The following is a 21,639-nucleotide window of genomic DNA, read 5'->3' as shown; positions in this document are numbered from 1 at the left end:
GATGTGTCATTTCTCATACAAACATGAATAGAAAAACTGTGGGTTAAAAAAAAACACCAGAAACATAAAGCATTAGAACCTACAATACCAAATCTATTCTTGTTGTCTGAAGCATGAATGATGCTGTATTATGTTCTAAACAAATTACTTTGAATGCACAGGTGAATAAGAAAATAAGAAATAAGAATGAATAAGAAAAATAGATATGTTTTTAAATAAAGCTTTAAAGCAGATAGATTGAGAAATGGTCTATTTACACACACACACACACACACACACACACACACACACACACACACACACACACACACACACACACACACACACACACACACACACACACACACACACACACACACACACACACACACACACACACAAACAAAATAATTAATTCAATCCATCCAATCCAATTTATACTAAATAAGATAAGTAAAGTGTGATTTTATATTCACATAATAAGAATGATATACTGTCAATGGATACAGATGCCATTTTTAAATCATTTTAAGCAGTGAAAAGCAAAAGCTTTCACATTTAATCTAAAAAACAGATTTCACAAAAGTCAAGGACATTAATATGTGATCAAGGACATCAAGGCATTTTGTTGTTGTTGTGATCTGAAATATTTTAGGCAAAAATAATAAAAAGATTATCAGAGAAATTGGTAGTATCTCTTTCATCCAAGTTTAACAATACAAGTAGCATTACGTTTTAGTTCAAGAGGTTAAGGAAAACAGGAGGACTGTCAGTACAAGCATATGGATAGAAAGTGAGAAAGCGCTAAAGAGACAGAGAAAGAGAGAGTGGGAGAGAGCACAAAAGCGCTGTGGCGGGCCGAGGGTGTCAGGCTAGAATCGTCTCAGATCTCTTTCCCGTGACAGACTGCTAACTGCACTCAAACACAACACCCATTTACACAAACAGACACCTGTGCCAAATGGCCATGCTTTCATAATAGAGCATATTCCAACAAAATGTCACATATATTTGTAATTTATTATTGGTATATTTGTTATTTAAAATTTTACAATTGTTGCATGGGTGTAAATTATAATATGAACCAAGCGTTTATTTGTGATCAAAGTGAGCAAAGAGTTCACCAGACCTTTGGTTCTCAGCTGAACGGTTCTGACCCAAAAATGGTTGTGTTCTAACAGTAGGGGGAAACCATGCTGAATGCAAATGCAAACACAGACAGATTGTGTGCCCTTACATTTATAAAAAAAAAAAAAAAAAAAGCAAAAATTGTCCAGGTAATAAAAGACATGACCGAGACTGCACTTGTAACGAGATTAACACTGTTTGTGCTGAACACAATGTGTTTGTACAATTAATTATTAGCTGCAGGAAGCATGAAAGCTTTGGAATGGAAGAGACATTTAGAAATAATTTACAAAATGTACATGTACAAATTATCAATTTTTCCATAAAGCCTTGGTAGTGTACAGTAATAATTTATGTTTACTTTTGTAAACATGAAATCCAATTTATAATTACAAATATCTAGATAATACAACAGATTCTTAAAGACAACATAAAACCAAAATATAATATTTGCTAAAAACAGTCTCTGGTTCAGTACATGAATAATCATTTTATTTTGAAAGAAAATGTTTTTCATATTTCAAAATTAAAACATTTTCTCAGACTGAAATGACTGCTATCATTTTACCAAAATTAATATTGTATGATAATATCAATGTTCAAGTTTTACATTGTATTTCTTGTTCTGTTTTACTTGGAAATACATCCTATAATAGAAGTTAAATGTATTATAAACACAGTTTTATGTTGCCTTCAAAGAACAGGCTATAATAAGGGTGTAACAATATACCGTGTCACAATATATCACAATACATAAATGCAACAATATTGTCGTATCGTGGATAGTGACAATATATATTGTGTATATTTCACCCAAAATGAAAATGACTGTTTTAGAGTTTTAGTGTCAGTACTACATTAAACTACTATATATAATGTTGAATATAATGTATAATAATGCAATGGGAGGATATTTGTGGGTCCTGATAATGCCAAATGTCTTATGTTACCAGTAAAAAGTGGCCTACATTATTTTAAATATATCTAGTCAGTGACAGAGTGAAACATATTCATGTAAAATAAATCTGTGTTTCAGCATTAGAATCATGAATATTTTTATTCTGGTTTCACTGTTGTCCTGTGCATTGGGTTACCAGCACCAATTCCAAGCCTATTCATTTCCACTCCCAATGTAATACCAAATTTAGCATTTTAATTAACAGTACATTTTTTGTTATACTTTTACCATGTGTATTAGAGTATCGCAATAATATCGTATCGTGGGTGATATGTATCGAATCGTGACATGAGGGTATCGTTACACCCTTATAACCCTAATCTAATTTACTCCCTATTCCTAAAATCTGGTGGCAGGGGGACAGCCTTGTACAGGAGGGTTCAGAGTCGGAGTAGTGATTTTATGTGGCTGAGAGAGATGATGGAAGGGTGCTGGATATGATGGAGAATGCGGCAGCACGGTGAGACGCTCTTACCGATGGTGGGGGGCTGTGCACGGAGCAGGTAGGAGTTGGGGGAGAACTCGTCGTCGGGAGGGGGATCCAGTATGGCATGGGATGAGCCGTTGTCCAAAAGGGGCATCTGACACTCCCTGATGGAGGTGGCGGCCTGGTGCAGGGGGGCGGAGGGGGGAGGAGGGGCTGGGGGGAGCAGACTGGATGAAGGCGTGGGAGGGAGGGGGCGACCTGAAGGACACACACACACACACACATTGGGAAAAGTGTGTTACTTTATGGAGGGAAATCAGTGCTGATTGATGAAAGTGAACCACAACCTTTTTTCTTTTTTTTCCATCTCACAGTTATATTTCACAAGACAAAATTATTGAATTTACGCAAATTAACCTGTTAAACAGTTTAAATACCCTTGGTTTTTCTCTTGCAATACCAATGACTGCTTTTTAAATAGTTGTCTATGACATTGGTGCTCAAGGAGAATATTGAGAAAGAAGGGCATGAAAACTTTTAAATTAGATAATTAGTTTAAATTCAAAATGCAATTTTTATGATTCCTTCTATTTATTTATTTTAAAAAAAGGGGAGTATGAGAACTAATGAGCAGGACTGTACAGTATATGCAGCATAAATCCAACAGCACCGACTTTAGACGGCAACATTCTCTGCTTCTGAACTGTCACCAAAGACACTTTCTTTCACAAATGTTTGTGCTCTGGATTTTCAATCTCTGCAAATAGTAAACTCTGACATGAGTTCTACAAAAACGAGACAGGCAGACAAAAGAAAACATAAATGAAAACTCAGAAATGGAGCGTTGGAATACAAGGTACAGATACATCAAAACCAGCAGCCTGTAGAATAAATACCACATTGAAAAGAGAGAATTGTGAAGCTTTGAGACGCTCCAAAAAACCTTCAACTCTAAAAACCGTAGTCTGAAAGGAGGTCAGCTTTGATGTGCCTTTTAAATTAATGAACAGGCTACATACAGATAGAATATACTGACATCTGTATGCAGTAGTGATGCGCAATATAGCGAAAATATGAAATTCGATGTCTTGAAATATATCACAATATTTATGCATTTGCTTTTCATTGGCTCAAGGGATTTTTTTTTTCAATAAGAGAAAGCATTTAAACCAAACAAGCACTGTAGCCAAGTAAATTTTGCATTTAAAATAAATTAAAATATGAATAATTTAAGAATGTATGTTTAGGACGTAAAATAGAGTGAGTTATAAAATAATCAAGCCATGTTTCCCTGATTTTTATCACTAAATTAATACATTATATATTTCAATACATTTAATCATGTACATCAATATAAGAACACACTGAAATAATCAGCAATATTTACGTACAAAAATATTACATTCTTTTTTATGCAAAGATCTCTGAATCAATCAACTAATTCATGTAAATGATTAAAACATCAACTCTAACACTGTTTTTTACGTGTTAACAGCTCAGATGCTATTAACTCTCTGGAGTCTGAGGCTGATTTGGGGCCTGGAGAACTTTTGACATGCCCTGACATTTGTGCTTTTTTCAGTTGTTCATAAACATATTAATGGAAAAAGTGTCATTACACTGTATTCAGCACAAACTAGGCTACAATAATATGTGAGGAACATGTATGTACATGTTTGTGTTTTTGAAGGAATAACATTTATGCGTGGTTGTTGAAAAAACAAAAAACTTAAGTCACTGAAATAAGGCCAAAAAAAGTATAATAAATCTGTGTTCATAAGACTTTAGGGTATTGGAGGTTGTAGACTAGAGTTTTTGCTTCAAAATTATGTAAAAATTATGCTGCCTACTCCTTCATATAAAACAATATATTGATTTAGTTTTTGTAAGACACTTTTTGCCAAGAAACACAGTATGCGAGGAGGCGTGAATCACCACTGAAAATGGGCCATTCTCACCTGAGAAGACAAAAGAATTGGATAGTAATGAGCTGAAATGACTTGCATATTAATGAGGCCTTTCAGTCAGGTAGGCTGTGAAAAAAAACCTTCTGTGATGTCTCAAGCTCATTATGATATATGATACAGAAAAATATTATTACAATATAAAGTAATGGTTTTATATTATACTTTAAAATATAATGTATTTCTGTGATGCAAAGAGTCTGAATATAGACTTTTAGTTTAAAAGCATGCACATTTGGAGAAATATTGGATTCTCATATGCTTATGTCAATTTTCTATACAGAGGAGTTATATTAACTTAATATTCATTGTCATTACTATGAGCGCTGGTGTTTTCAATTCATCCTTGAAGTCGGAGGGCGCTCTGTGCATTTTAGTCCACAAATTCATCTAAAAGAAGAAGAGGCTATTCCATGAATGGAGTTTCCAATACATACAGCAGCAGGAGGGCGCTAAAGAAACAAAAACTCATCTAAACTTCATCTGTAGAAGACAAGTAAACAGGAAGTAACTGCATGTCTTCTAGAGATCGCTAACCATGACTTTTACATCCAGATAAACACTTTTCAAGACAATAAATACACGATTGAGATAATGAATGCATGTATTGACTGAATTAGCGTCTGAATAGCGCTCGCTCCGTGGGCGTGGCCGCATTAGCAGATAATGAGCTGAATCACGGATTTCTGACATGGCTCTCTTTTCATACAGATTACATAAACAAAGAAGGTTTGTTTTCGATTTGACTTGCATGATTTAAAACCTGACATCTTAATGTTTTTTTAGACATAAGTGTAATTTTTTTGTCATTAGTATTCACTAAGTTACAGTTCATTTTCTGAGAACTATCAGATTGGAGTTCGTTCAGAGGGAGAGGAGAGATCACGCATCATGTTAGTTTTCTTTATTTTACAAAAAGCACAACATTCTGTTTTTACTCTGAGTGTACACAAATGAAAGAAGATATTCCACAGATTAAAATGGTGTATAACTCTTAATTGTATGTGCAACACTGACGGAGTATTTTGAGTCTCTTTCACACTGATAAGAAAAAAACCACGGTGGTATCGCCGGCGATACCGTCAGACCTCAGAGTGTTAATATTCATCTTACCTAGACATATTGTAAAACAATAGTCAAATATCACCTTCCGAGAAGCTACAAACAATAAAATCATCAAAATAATGAGGATGATGGTTAATTTTATATCGCTAACAAAATCAATGCGCGAATATATTATGAATCTTCAATACGACGTCAAGCTGTAAAATGCTGCAGTGGTTTTCTCATTTGGCTGGCCATGGGGATGACACAACAAGCAGAGAAAGGGATTCAGATACATGATCAACCCATCAAGCACATGCTGGGTTTGTGATTGGGAGCAAGGCCAGCTGATATATTCTGGACATTTTACCACCCCGTACTATCTGCACTCGTGTGCAGCCAACAGTCAAAAGAACTGTTGTGCCGGAGTGGAACTGTGTCATCGGGGCTCTCCATGTCATGTCTACAGTGACTAATTTAATCAATTCCTCTATCTGTGTCTATGACACCATCCAGCCCTTCTGTAGACATAACACACACACACACACACACACACACACACACACACACACACACACACACACACACACACACACATGTTTGTTTTTGTGAATTGTGGGGACTTTCCATAGACTTCAATGCATTTTACACTGAACAAACTGTACATTCTATCCCCCTACCCTGCCCCTACCCCTAAACCCAACCCTCACAGGAAACTGTGCAAACTTTTACTTTTTCACAAAAACTCATTCTATATGATTTATAAACCCATTTACATTGTGGGGACCGCTGGCTGGTCCCCACGATGTAGGTGAACTCAGGTTTATATTACATCATGGGGACATTTGGTCCCCACAATGTAATATAAACAAAAGCACACACACACACACACACACACACACACACACACACACACACACACACACACACACACACACACACACACACACACACACACACATGTTTGTTTTTGTGAATTGTGGGGACTTTCCATAGACTTCAATGCATTTTACACTGAACAAACTGTACATTCTATCCCCCTACCCTGCCCCTACCCCTAAACCCAACCCTCACAGGAAACTGTGCAAACTTTTACTTTTTCACAAAAACTCATTCTATATGATTTATAAACCCATTTACATTGTGGGGACCGCTGGCTGGTCCCCACGATGTAGGTGAACTCAGGTTTATATTACATCATGGGGACATTTGGTCCCCACAATGTAATATAAACAAAAGCACACACACACACACACACACACACACACACACACACACACACACACACACACACACACACACACACACACACATGTTTGTTTTTGTGAATTGTGGGGACTTTCCATAGACTTCAATGCATTTTACACTGAACAAACTGTACATTCTATCCCCCTACCCTGCCCCTACCCCTAAACCTAACCCTCACAGGAAACTGTGCAAACTTTTACTTTTTCACAAAAACTCATTCTATATGATTTATAAACCCATTTACATTGTGGGGACCGCTGGCTGGTCCCCACAATGTAGGTGAACTCAGGTTTATATTACATCATGGGGACATTTGGTCCCCACAATGTAATATAAACAAAAGCACACACACACACACACACACACACACACACTCCAAATGTAATGGCTCTCATTCACTAATAATTATGAACAAGTGCTCTTTCTTACAGCTGTGTAAATGTGCTCATACAGAAAAACAGATACATTAGAAACCCTATTTCTAATATTTATGAATGTGGACTATTTAATAGAGGAATTCCTACACTTTTTTTTGTTAATGAACTCCTTTAACCTAAAATATTTTCTCGAAATACCCCCTGAAAATGTGTTTTATTTTGATTTATTCTTATTTTAAAAGTATTTATTTTCATTCCACATTGTTATGAGTAATTAACTATTATCCAGTTTGGGAAACCCTGGCTTATTAAATAGAATCATTTTTAAAGAAACAATAATAAGTGATTATGTCAAACTAAACAATACGGTTCAGTTCCATTCTTTAAATTAAACTTTAATACGAGGACTGTTAAATACACCTTACATTTTTGCATTTATGCTCACAAAATATCAGAAGAATTTTAATTAAGATATTACATTATAATATATTATAAAGATATTAATGTTCATCATAGATTGGGTACACTGAAAGGATTAAATGTATGAATTGCATTGTTTTATGCAGTTTTATATGAACAGATGCGGACAAAAATGAGCGTCATATAATTAACTCAGTGTTAACTCAAGTGTTAAGTGTTAACTCAGTGATGAATCACGATTTCTGCACGAAAACGTTTGCACATGCACAAATACATGCGTATATGCGGTCACTGTGATTTTGCCAAATAAGACATGTTCCCGTATTAATGTATTTATGAATAACACTGATGTAGAAGCACCTAACCCTGGTCGTGAGCCTAAACTTGTCATAAACTGTGAACTTGTACCTCAAATCTGATTGGTTGATTGGAGATGTTGATCCAGGAACATGTTGTACTTGGTGAAATCACGTTCATCACGTATACGTGCCATGCCCTACTGTGATTATGATTTCACATCGTTTTTCAGATGAGTGGACGAGAAAGAGAAAATCTGCAGTATTGTCTACCATCAAAGGTGGAAAGATGGGAGAGGACACAGTCAGACTGTGGGAAAAAGAGTGACAAATCGCACCGTAACAAGCACAATTTATCACTCGCCACACTTGCCCTTTTTCCTTTATCTACCCAGTACACAGAGCAGACACCTGTGGCAGAGCAGAAGACAACTGCACACACAAACAAGAACTGCAAACCACACACACACACACACGCGTGCGTTGCCTTTCGCTGTCCTCTGTGAGTGTAATTTGGCAGGTCTTCAAGCTGGAGTGCAGTGGTTAGCTCTGTTTCAGGACTGATCCTCTAGGGCAAACTGAGTGCAACCCCTGCACAATCCCTCCTTCAATCCCTCTTTACTCATTCTCTATCTTTCCCCTCTCTTTCTTCCCAACCCTTTCCTCTATTACACTCTCTCTCGTATTCCCTCCTGATCTGCTGCATCTGCGTTCACAATGGGTTGGTCAGTGACATTTGCGAAGATTTATCATATTGGTGTCCAACATAACAAACAAAGGCAAAGGAGGGCAATGGGCACAGAGGGGGGGAGACAGTGAGTGTCGCTCGCACAAAATGGGGGGAATCATAAGTCATGCATCAACCGAGCAACACGAGGCCGCCAAACAAAACACATTTTATTGCCAAGATTATCTCGCAGAACACAGCCAAAGCCTTCAAACTTCCAAAATAACTACAATAATCGACTCGTGTCAACTGTAACACGATGAAACACAGTTCTCTAACTCGAATTGGTCAGGTTAATCACAATAATGCTATTTTGATTATAAATTTTGAATGCAGCTCCAAAGTCACAGAAAGGGACACAAAATAACCCACAATGTAATGGGTTTATGGAATGGGATCTGTGTTAGACAGCCTATAGAGGAACCCCTTATTGGTTGGAGGTTGATGTTTTATAGCTAAAAAGTCATAATTCAATTCTACTTTATATTTCATATATGCAACAACTTTATCTCCGATTTTGTGGACCAGACTTCTTTAAAGATTAGTTCACTCCAGAATTAAAATTTCCTGATAATTAACTGTCATCCAAGATGTTTATGTCTTTCTTTCTTCGGTCGAAGAGAAGTTAAGGTTTTTGAGGAAAACATTCCAGATGTTTTCTCAATATAGTGGACTTCAACCGTTGCCAACAGGTTGAAGGTCAAAATTGCTGTTTCAGTGCAGCTTCAAAGGGCTGTTCACAGTAATAAGAGTTTTGTCTAGCGAAATGATCTGTCATTTTCTAAAAAAAAAAAAAAAAAAAAAAAAAAAAAAAATGTATATACTTTTTAACCACAAATGCTCGTCTTGCACTCCTCTGCGATGCGCCACGCATTACATAATCACATTGGAAAGGTAATGCGTGGCGCATCGCATGCAAACTCTTTTTACATTTGTAAAACAAAAAAGTGGATATTTTGAAAAATGCAATGGTGTTCAATGAAAAATAAACAAACAAACAAACATGGGAGTGTAGGGGAATATTGATTTTGGGGTAAACTATCCAAACTTGTATCCAAACTCAATGACTAGACTTTTTTTTTTTTTTAGGCAAACAATATGAACAAAAAATTGAAAGCAAAATTTTTAGGTGTTCTCATTGCTGTCTAAGTAAATCAATTCCAAAATCAATTCAAGGGACAGCAAATTTGGCTTTGAACATACATAAAGAAAGTGATTGAGCACCGTATCTAAACGATAAATGTTAAAATATGGTAGAGGTAATGCAGAAGAAAACTTCTGTGAGTCCAATTAAAATCTCTTGACTGTCTGAATGTCAGTAGTAACAAACAAACTGGCCAGCTGGAGAATCACAGTCAGCTGGTTTTTCAGCTGGACTGGATCATTTTTGGGTAACCTCTTCAGAAGTGCAGTAGTTCCCATGGTGACTGGGCACCTGTGGTTTGTAGATAAATCTGAGAGAAATGGAGTGGGCCGCAGTACGTTCCCTTGATAACACCTGTAAGCGATAAGTTCAAAGCAGCACGGCGCTTCAGCCTCCTGGATCGTTTTGTGAAGTTGTGCGTGGGGTAATTATGGAGTCGTTAAACTTGAAAAATATCTAGGGAAAAATGAACTGCTCACGTCGAACACATGCAAGAAAATTTCAAGAGCTGTGCAGGTGTATGTGAGGATTTCTCTTTTCTTTTATAGCTTGGTTGAAAACAGGTGTGGGAGCTACCTTTTCATCTCTCCGTCTGTCTCAACCCATCTGTGTGTTTCCTCGTTTCTCTCTCAGTCGGTTTGCTAACAGTGATTCTCCATTTGAGTGTTGTGGGATGCGGTAGAGCTCTTGACTGCCCAATGTCTATTTTCTGTGTAATAAATCTTAGCCTTGAACAATAGCAGATTAAGTTCTGCTGAAATGGTTTGTTTGTGTGGTAACCTTAGCATTGTCAGACCCTGGGAAATTTCAATGACCGACACACATTCATAAAAGGTCCTTATCAGTAACAGTCAAACGCCAATCAAATCCTTTAATACTTAAAAACTCCTGATGGCCAAACACCATGAACTGAATAAATTAAAATAAAGCCACAAAAATTGATTTTGAAAATTTCAGCGTTTATCAACATAAATGCTCTTTTAAAGTCTGCCAACCTCAAGTCAAGTCCAACTATATATTTCTGTTTTTTGATGTAATTTCAGTTATAAAGTAAATAAGGGTGCGTTCACACTTGTCACGTTTGGTTTGATTAAAACGAACCCTGGTGCGATTGCTCTGTTAGTGCGGTTCATTTGAACATATGTGAACGCTGTCATCCGAATCCTGGTGCGCACCAAACAAGCGGACCGAGATCGCTGAAAAGATGGGTCTCGGTCCGCTTCCAAGCGAACTCTGGTGCGGTTCGAATGATATATGAACGCAACACGGACAAAGACATGTAAACTAACCAAAAACAGGAAGACGAGAACCTAAAAAGGACAGAATCCTCACGCATGTCGGTTTTTCTTGTCATAGACGCAAGTTTGCCCATGACAGGCATCAGACGCGCGTCTCCACGCAGCAGATCGTTTGTGTGTGACTGATGGATTCCCGCCGCTGTTTTGACTACTTTACACATTTTATAAGCTCTTCACGAGTTCCCAGCGGGCCAAAATACCATCACATACAGGCTACGCACACACAACAAGCGCATTTACCTCAGCAAACAGCATTGTTTTCGATGTTCGGTAAGTTCCGTCTCAAAATAGGCAATACTTCATAAAATCCGACCAATCATGTTGTGAATGTATCCCTATGCCTTAAGGTTCGGTATCTTTTGGTTTGGTGATAAAATTGCTAATCTGAACTGCTGTGGACTAAATGTTTTTTTTTTTTCTTCTTCTTTGGTCCAGACCAAATGAACCAAACTACAAGAGTGAACGCACCCTAAGAGAACAGACTGGAAATGATAGAAGCCAAATTTGAACTCGTCAGTATATGTACACATGACACTGTGCAATATGTCACTGCAAATGCATGGCCCACCAGGATGTGTCTCCAATGGTTCTTTGCTTATTATGTGATCTAATGCACTGTAACAGGTTGTGATAGTTTGCAATAATGTGGTATGACACTGATGTCACTGAGATTTGACCCTTTCTCTTTAAAACCCCTGGGGACAGTTTGCTGGACGGGAGGGGCTCTCTATTTTTGGGAAAAGCGCAACAGTTTGGGGGCACATGGAATATGTCATTATAACTCTGTTCAAAAAACCTAGAGAGCTGCTTACAGAGGCAGTATTTTAAGACATTATAGGTGCACTTCTGACATTGCACACATTTAAAAACTCGGTTCTTGTTTTCTGCCATGTTTAGGAAATAATGGTGCTCTCACTTTACCCAACTACTTGCAGACTACACACTGACACTCAAAAGATTGCAGACTTTTTGCAAGATTTTTTTTTGGTTTATTGTTTTTTTATGTTTTCGAATGAAGTCTCTTACAGTATGTTCACCAAGGTTGTATTTATTTGATCAAAAATACAGAAAAAAACAGTAATATTGTACAATATTATAGTATAATATTATAAGCTCCTTATTGCCATTTCTCTGTCCTCACCCCACACTTTTATTTTCTGTTGTTCTTCACTGTTCTCTGATTAAAGGTGTAAACCTGAAGGCAGATCAATCGGATTTCATTTGGGTCTTTGCATCTGTATAACATTTTCATCTTTTGATCAGACTAGTCACAAAGATTAAAGAACGATGAGGCATATCAAATAGGGATATCATGGTGAGGAATTTTTCACACTGTATATAAACTTGTAACAACACTGGTATTATCGATGATGAATCCCTTTTGAATGCTCACTGCTTTTTTACTTTCACAATCACGCATACTCTGTGTATTGGCCTACAATTTGCAGGCATCATAAAGCTACTATCTATATGCAGGGTACCGAAACCGTTTTTAAATGCACGCTCGCTTTTTTACTTTTACTTTCGAATTTGCGATTACACATACTCTGGGTATAGGGAGTGGTGGTACTGACCGCACATTTCATAAGATATTTGTCAATGATGCTCTTGATCTGTTGCACACCAAATCCCTCGTCATCGTCTTGTCAGTCATCTCTCCTTACTTTCGTCACATGATAAGTGATATCTGCCTCCTGATGGACTGTGCTGCAAAATTGTGCTATATCTGTATGGATCAGTATAATACTGTATGTATAATACTTTTTTGTCTTATTAATAAGTTATTTAATATGTTAGCAAGACAATATTTACATTGTAAGTATATTGACTGATTTATAGTCTTTTAAGCCATCTAATGAAACGGTGTTATTTAGTGATTCATGCTTCACTGTTTGTTTGGTATGTCTGTAGTTGTTAGTAAATGTCGCTCCCTGTGATAATTTATAGCCTTTGAAATCCATTCTAAAATGACTGGAGGAGATTCAGGCAATGGACTGCAAAGACTGTAGATAGAATGTTATAGCCAATTTTAAAATTCTATATTATAGTGTCAAAATAAATTAAAAATAAGACACTGAAACTAAAATCAATCATTTATGCTATGAATTTTGGGATCCCAACATTATAATGTACAGTATGAAAAAGGGCATACTCATTTTAAGTTTTGTAAAAGATTGTGTTTAAGTGTTATTAATTTAGTAGCAATTTTAAAGATTAACTTGAAGTCAGTGTTAGATGACCGTAAAGGTTATCTAAATATAAAAATATCAGCCAATACGGATAAATTAAAAATAAAAATGTCAGCCACAAAATAACTGAAAGATATCCAAAAAGGTATCAACATATTGGTCATTCCTAGTTAAATTACTAAAATGTTTTGAAAACAGATATCCCAAGGTAAAAACAGGCTTTTTGCTTGCAGTTTAAGCAAAGCTTTCAAGTATATTTCTCTGATTGCATTCTGAAAGCTACAGTATTAAGATACATGGTAATATCAGTACTTATCAGTCAATCTGGACCGGTTTATCATAAAAGAGAGTCTGCTTGTGAACTGCTGAGTCTGCTCTCATATAACACAAAGCAGCACTTAAGACTTCTCTTCTGTCATCAGCTTTTGGCTTTCCTATGAGGGCATGAATAACTCACTGCACCAACCCACCGACTGCAGCTGCCTTTGACATCTGCTATCTCAAATAGACGATATTCTTAACTGGTGTTGCGACAGAACAAAAGTGGCCTACTTTTTTCACCCTCTCTTCCATTTTTTTGCTTCTTTCTCTAAAGCTTCCTCCCCGCTCCTCCATAGAACATCCTCCCACCGATACGCCTTCCCATGTCTCGTTTCTTAAGAACTCCGCAGCCTTGCCAGGGATCAAAGAGGATGAGTTTCATCCAATGAGAACGCGCCTTTCCGCATGACAACACTTGGCTCGTTCCAATCAGTTTGCATTATTTTCCTACTTCTTTCTGTCTGTCTGTCTGGATCACTGGCATAACAAAATACGATGTATTAGTCTGTTCTCACACTGTCTAACAAGGACGTGTTGTTTTTTTCTCTTGAGCAGTTTATTTTCCGAGCATCGCAAACGGTGAGGCATTTCTAATCCATAAATAGGGATTACTAAATTTAACTGAAGCCTTTGAAGTTAGTGCACTAGATTTGGTCACAGACACACCATATTGCCCAGAGTTTTTCACAGCAGGTCTCAGCGGTAATGAGTTTATGAATCGGCGGCCTCGCAGGATGAGATTATCAGCGACACAACGTCTTCATTAATATTTGTCTCTACGAAAACAGAATATTGTACTTGTCATTTCGAGCATATTGCATAAATATCACACACACAAGCATCAGCAAGAGACTCAAACACTGAATGGACAATTCCTTAACTTCTGCACTGCTATAACTGGAGAAACAGTGCTGTCTAAGTGATGAATTATTGAAATAAGCTGTGCCTAATCTAATGGAGATCGGGGTTGTTCTTGTGCTCGGAGGCAGATGTCAGTCAGAGCTGACACATGTGACAGCTGTGTGTGTCAGTGTCCAGAGGCAATGAGAAAGGCCCAGGGGAACAGCTGTCTAGGGTCATTAGTGAGGAGAGGGCTAGTGGGCAGGGTGGTAAGCCCTGTATCAGGCTGGGCAATGTGAGGCTGTGACCGTTGACACGAGGTTTGGGCAAACGTTCAAGTCAGGCAAGGATGAGGAACACTGCACTGAGGCAAACTCAGCAATGCTTTGCATCATCAGACCCCGAGGAGAAGAGCGGCGGCTGTTGTTCAGCACAGCTCCCCCTATAGAGTATCAGTGCTGGGAGTGATGCAACTCTTGTACAGCAAGGGAGCTATCACAACACACACATGCACATTCACTTAAAAAGAAAAAATCAAAACATACAGAAAATAAAAGCAAAAATGGTTTCAATTCGGAAGCATATTATGCATTTATTTTAAGCTGCACCTAGTTACTGTTGCCTACAAGCTTTATAAAACATCCCATAAGAAAGAACAGAAGAGTGTGATTTTCAGTAAATGAGTGTTCAGTGTTCATAAAGAGGTAAAAAAAAGAAAAATAGACGAGCTATTATTCTTGCATGAGCTTGAATGAATAGTAGCATTAAAAAATTGTTTTTAGCCATGATTCTTTGAAAGAAATTGTTAAATTGCACAGAGAGATCAGATCAGAATCAAGGCAAACACTTCTTACAGTCAAATAAAAGAAAAAGGCTTAATTTAACTGCAATTTAAAGTGAAAATATTCCTAATACTATGCTTTCATACTGTGAACTCTTTAGTTACAACCAACACTATGAAGTGATGTTAAATTAATAACATTAATTTACCTTTAAACGTATGTAGGCGTGCTTTCAAATGTTATTAATACATAGATATGTATGTAGGTGTGCTTTCTAATGACATACATTCAATCACAGCAAAAAGAGTATCCTTGGGTACCATGTGTCACTATTATAAGTGGCCTGGCAACAATGTTTTAGCACGTTTTTGGATCACGTCCATAAAATTGCATTAAAACTAGCCAAGTGCACAGATGCTCCATAGACTAAAAAGAAAATTGCGGATGGCAACAGTTGCTAAAGTAGGATGAACAGTAACATTTTGCAGGCGTAGTGATGCGTCGATTGTTGGATAAGCAACGCAATGAACAAGCGCACAAAACAATTAAGTCTTTAAATACAGTAGAAAACATTCTATTTCTGTTTAGGGAACACTGAAGTGTAAACAAAAAAAAAACTGATTTAAAAACTGTGCACTGAAGTCTAAATGAAAAGGGGTTTATAAATATTAATAGCAATGAGTCATGTTTTATTTTACAGATGAGAAAATCTAGCTCTATAAGACATTTAAATGATTGTTGAAATGCTGTACCTTAGCATGACAATAAGTGCTACAAAACAAGTCATTTTTACTCCGCATAAAAAGCTCCATACATTCAACAGAGACTGAAAGAGAAAAAGCACATAGCTGTAATTAACATGAAGGAAAGACTGGGGATTTAACAGCAAACACTAATTCCATATGACCTACTTATTCAAAAAGTATTTCTGGACTGCCTCTGGTTAGCTATACTGGAAACATCAAAACAGCAAATTCAAATGCAAATGACACCAAATATACTATCCTTTTATGCATATTTCTAAACAAGAACCAAAACTAAAACTTATACAGCAATGCGTGAAACGAGAGACCACAGCAGACGGACTAAACTTAGTCCAGACTAAACTCCTGTCCATTAGTGATGATGGAGTGGGCCTTTGAGACAGAGGCCATTAGGCTGGAGGAGTGTGTGAGGAAAATGGGCACCATTTCTCACGTATTTCCTCTTTGACAGCACCAGTGATGATACTCAAAGCATGGGCAGGAGTGAGGAAGTCAGGGATGAGCGGTGGATGAGAGAGATGAGTGTGTCCCTGGAAGACTGAAGCTGTTGGACACCAGTGATGGGAGAGGGAGTGTTCCCCTGTCTCTAAGACTGGATGTTGAAATGTAGGCCAGAGAAGATAGCAAGGGAGATGAGGGGCCGCAGAGGTAATGGCTTGACGACTCTCCATAAATCATAGAATATGGCAGCACATCTTAAAACCATACCGCCGCTCCCTATACACAGACTACGCAGTTTGCGTAGGGCACCAACTCCCGGGGGGGAGTGGGGTTGGCATTCCCGCATCCGCCATCAGCCTGATTTGATACTAATGCAATTTATGTCATGTAATTTCAATTATTTTAATGTGCTATGCATTCACGAGACCAAATGCTGCACAATATATTAAAACAATTTAATAATCATAATATTGCATAGTGCTATCATTATAAACCTACACTAACACAGGAGAATACATCAATAAGTTTAAACCCTCGCTCTGAGTTTGCATGTTTTGATGTCCACATGTCCACAAAAAACTACAGTGGCAGTAGCATTTCTATTGCAAAGAAGTGGCCAAATATTCAAGATAAAGTGGACATTTCAATTAAATGTTGTTTGGCCAATATTAAACAAGGATTTGATTATGTTGTAAAGTGTAACAACAACAGTCACCAGGCCGTTGGTGCCCTCTTCCTGCATTTGTTATCAGCGTTGGGGAAAATTACTTTTAAAAGTAATGTATTACAATTTTGCGTTACTCCCTAAAAAAGTAACTAATTGCATTATTTATTTACTTTTTTATGAAAATCAATCCGTTACATTACTTTTGCATTACTTTTTCTCACCTGGGCTGGGCTTGCTTGTTTGTTTTTTAATAACAACAAAACAGTTCTATTTTTGGCAAATGTTAAGGTCCTTTCACACCAAAAGTGAAATGAATAAATGCATATTTATGCCTGTACAATAGAGGGCGCAGCTCAAACAAACCTTTCAGCTGTGCTGCCATTCTGGATTAAAGAAGAATAGGACACAGGAGAAGGAAGTTGAACTCTTTTATTTCTAAATCTAATCTAAAGTAATTTTTGCTTATTATTATGGTTGAATTGGATTATCGTAGGTCAGCAGCAAAGACACTGTTTAATAAAGTGAGATTAAATATATTTGTTTAATTTAATATATTTAATTATTACAGGTTTGCATACAATTCTGAGATTGCATTTCACTGTTTTTGTTCATTTTGAGGAATACTGAATGTTTTTGTGCAATTGAGATAAGTAAATGCATGTTCACATTTAGTCTAGAACTACAATATAACCATCATGTTTACACAGCGCACACACTTCTGCACTTCATCTCTCTCAACGTGAGGACAGGAGAGCTGTCAGTCAATAAATGTGAAAAAGTAACTTGCATTACTACTTTGAAAAAGTAACTGAGATATTTTGTTGTAAACTGAAAAAGTAATCTGTTACTTTACTAGTTACTTGGAAAAAGTAATCTGATTATTAACTCTAGTTACTTGTAACTGTTTGATTGTTTATATTACATTGAGGGCCAGATTTACTAAACATGGCAATTTAGCGTGAGAGCACAATTCCACAAATGTGCCGATGGAAGTGGCACGTTTTGTGCGTGATCTACTGTTGATGCATAAATGAATGAACACACAGTAATTTACATAATGACCAACGCAGTCTACCAAGAGCAACGCAAATTAGCGTTGGGTCGCAAATAAGCAGAGCTGATGCTCATCACGTGCGGGTTGACACAGGCGCAACTTTTTACATGTAATCTGACAAACACGTACACATATTTGGCAAACAATATGTTCGGATTATGTTTTCTTCTGGCATTCCAAAGAAATTAATTTGAGTGGAAAATATATTCTCCCTTCTACTACGCTCTCTCTGTTTTCTGCGGTGTCTCCTTATAGCAGCAACAATTGTAGCCATGTTGCAAAATGGGTTAAGACATGCTTTTTTGGGGCGTTAAATAATGGCGCAAATACCAGTAAATTGACTAGCACAAACATTAGTAAATCGTTTTGCGTGATTCATTTAAATACTCTCCTCCCATAATTTTTTCTGTCTGAAAGGGAAACTCCTACAAATGCATATGCAATAAGGTCAGCCACAAAAACAACTGAGTCCACGCTAATTTTGCACCATATATTTACTTGCTTTTGATACTTTCTTTGAACTACTTATTACCTCATTGTTATTATATATGTATTTTAAATCATTTAAAGGCTGTTGTGTACTTAGGTTTATTTTTATTACCACAAAAAATATTATCCGATTACACGATTAATCGTCAAAATAATCAACAGATTACTCGATTACAAAAATAACCATTAGTTTTTAATATGCAGGCAATAATTTTTATTTTTTATAACAATACAATTTGGCCAGCAGCAGCCCTGTTTTAAAACATAAACGTTTAGTTGCTGATGCTATAATGGTGAGCTTCATCTTAATAAAAAAAGTAAAGCAAAGCTCCAAAAATGTCAATTACTAAGCTGCCAGAGATATCCTGATAATTACAGTATCACAGATGCAAACTTTGATTGCAATCAAGATGCCACAAGTCAAACTTTACATATGGGTGTGTCTCCTGACATAATCAGAACTCAGACGAATATAAATTAGCACTATCATACATACCAGACTAATCTGACAACAATCATTACATTTAACAGATGAACAACGTCAGTCTGAAATAAACTCACTGTGGAGGCAGCGCTTATTCTCGCGACACTAATGCGTATTCAAGGTGAACGGTAATTTGATTATAATGAGTAATATTTAACTTGAGTCATTTCTTTGTGAGTTAAAAGGGGATTTCGTTGCCTGATTCAGTCATGCACATACGCGCGCATGCAAAATAACTACTAAATCATTTACGAAGGTGTTCAGGCTGTCGTGCAGATTTCCATTATGACTATCAGACGCTTGCGTGAATAAACCAATTAAAACTGCTCTTCCCATGTTTATCTCCACATGAATAATCCCACTATAATTATTAAGAAACCAAAAATCACGGCATACTGCATAGTGTCCCAACGCATCGATTTACAGCTCGCGCGGGCATCCTTGTCAGCGGACGCGTCTCCATTTATCACTGAACTTAAATGCCTCTCCTCAGGAAAAGAAGAAAACGCAGCTAAAAGTCGTAAACGGATCTAATATAGACAAAATGAGCGCCTTCTGTCAAATGACAGCCTCTTACCTTTCCTTTTCTCCATACTGCGAGCACAGCGTCCTCTCTCTCACTCTCACTCAGTCATTCTGCAGTTACAAGAGTGCTGGGCACGAGCGCTTGCTCCTCAGCGGCGCGAATTTTGAATTCCCGTGTTGTATTCGTGTCGTTGCGTTTTTCTGTCAGGCGACGGATGGGCTGTTAGGTGTGTCAGGTGCTGAAACAGAGCGCTGATGGTTATACAAAGAGATGCGGTTCACCGAGACGCTGGCGAATGAGCGAGCGTTAGGTTGGTGAGGTGAGCTCATAGTGTGTAATAGTGACTGAGCTGATTTGAATCAGGGCTCCTCCTGCGCGCCCCTCACGGCAATTCTCCTCCCAAAAATATATGCGCTCGGGTATCGCGGCTCCGTGCCTTAGGAAACCAAAACTGATCGCATCGGATACGCAGTGTTGTTTTATCGATATTTCATCACTGACACCGTTTCCAAAGATCGATATTAATTAATCAAGTGCTGAAAGATTCATATTTGACATTCCTGCTGCCTTGCAGTCAGAATAAGGTTTGAGCATGTAAATGTCTTGCTGAAACTGTCATTATTGACAAGCCTCAGCGGGAAAAAATGTCATGCTGAGATACTAGAATCGGGTTTTTCCGATTTACTCAACATTGTGAGGCATTATACGTGCATTTTTTGATGACCATAGGCTTTTAAGTTAGCCGGTAACACTTTATTTTACAGTGCCGTAGTTACACGTTAATACATGTACTTACTATAGTAATAACAGTAAATTATGCATAGTTACAAGTAAATAACCCTAAACCAAACCCTCGTTGAAAACCACATTGAAAACCAAAAACATTGAAAAAAATAAGTAAAATTTACTTAATCTTTCTTCCGCAAGTTTTTGCACATATTTTTTAGCTAAATTTAAAATATGGAATTAAGTACCTCTACTTAACTACATTAAGTAACATTAACAAAGAAAATAAGTCATTTTAACTTGGCCAATACAAGTTTGAGTAAATTCTACTTCGTTGAACTTTCTTTTGCAATACATTTTACAATTTAACAATTAAACCACACTTCTAAATAGCATGCTTACTTAGAAACATCTAAGTAAATAATACAATAGATATTGTGTAGACACCATATCTACATATTCAAAGCAACATGGCACTTAAAAAAAGAGACCTCAATACTTGGTACTCAATACACAATGACGGTAACATTTGATTTTACCATTTTTGAGTGTGAATGTGCCATTTTGAGTAGAAAATTAACTACAAATGCCACAAAATGGCAAGTTACTAAACATAACCACAAAAGCAGTGTAAATACAGCTGGAAAACAGTGAAAAAAATCGACCTCATTAATTATTCAAGGCCCAGTGCATGATGGGAACACCAGTATCAGAAAAGTTGAGTAGTTTTACTTAATTTTATAATGTCGATATTTACACTTTAATTTCTACAAGCTTAAATTGAGTATTAATATTGAATTTACTTGTTTGTTTGTTTTTTTTTAATTCCTGCCTAAACTTAACTTTTTCATGTAATAATTATGTTTTTTCTGTAGTATTTACTTCACCATAAAATCATTTTGTACAGTGCAGTTGCAGTATCAAGCAGTATAACTGACAGCTTTTTTGTACAGATAAAATAACTGGAAGTGGATGTGACCGGAAGCAAATGGCTGCACTCATTCTTACATTGTAAATAAGGTGCATAAAAAAACATACATCTCAGAATATCTTATTTTATGTTCTACATAATATTCTAACATTTATTTATTTATTTATTTTTTAATTAACAGGTGTTGGAGATGAGCGAAATCTTTCTCACACAGTTCAGGAGTGGACAGTGTTGGCTGTTCTCTTGGAACAGAACTGGATGAGCTGATTGTGACTGGGTCGGAAAGATCATTTAATGTAATAAACTAAAGTTGAAAGATTGACTTCTAATTATTAACATTAAAACGTATATTAACATTTGTTTTATCCTCACTTGAAATGAATCAGTTCAGGAGGAGTATAAAGAACCATAAGGT

At 36.9% G+C, this 21,639-nt stretch overlaps 1 protein-coding gene across 8 annotated transcripts in view; it reads right to left on the bottom strand.

Annotated features, from left to right (window-relative positions):
• tenm2b (teneurin transmembrane protein 2b) overlaps positions 1 to 21,639 on the bottom strand; it is a 249,536-nt gene that overhangs the window by 83,843 nt on the left and 144,054 nt on the right. For 3 of the 8 annotated variants that reach the window (XM_067375176.1, XM_067375178.1, XM_067375179.1), the window contains exons 3-4: positions 2,689 to 2,750; positions 2,560 to 2,652 (exon numbers count right to left, since the gene is read on the bottom strand). The exons of 3 other annotated variants lie outside the window; for them this stretch is intronic. In XM_067375176.1, coding sequence (XP_067231277.1) covers positions 2,560 to 2,652; positions 2,689 to 2,750 — 155 coding nt within the window. Of the gene's footprint in view, positions 1 to 2,540; positions 2,751 to 11,687; positions 11,695 to 21,639 lie in introns of all 8 variants that reach the window. 2 more of the 8 variants (XM_067375175.1, XM_067375177.1) reach the window with 2 other exon arrangements.

The sequence above is a fragment of the Chanodichthys erythropterus genome, chromosome 22 (assembly GCF_024489055.1).
Source record: "Chanodichthys erythropterus isolate Z2021 chromosome 22, ASM2448905v1, whole genome shotgun sequence".
Lineage (NCBI taxonomy): Eukaryota > Metazoa > Chordata > Actinopteri > Cypriniformes > Xenocyprididae > Chanodichthys > Chanodichthys erythropterus.
The sequence above is the reverse complement of the archived record's forward strand: the minus strand, read 5'-3'. Positions and strand labels throughout refer to the sequence as shown.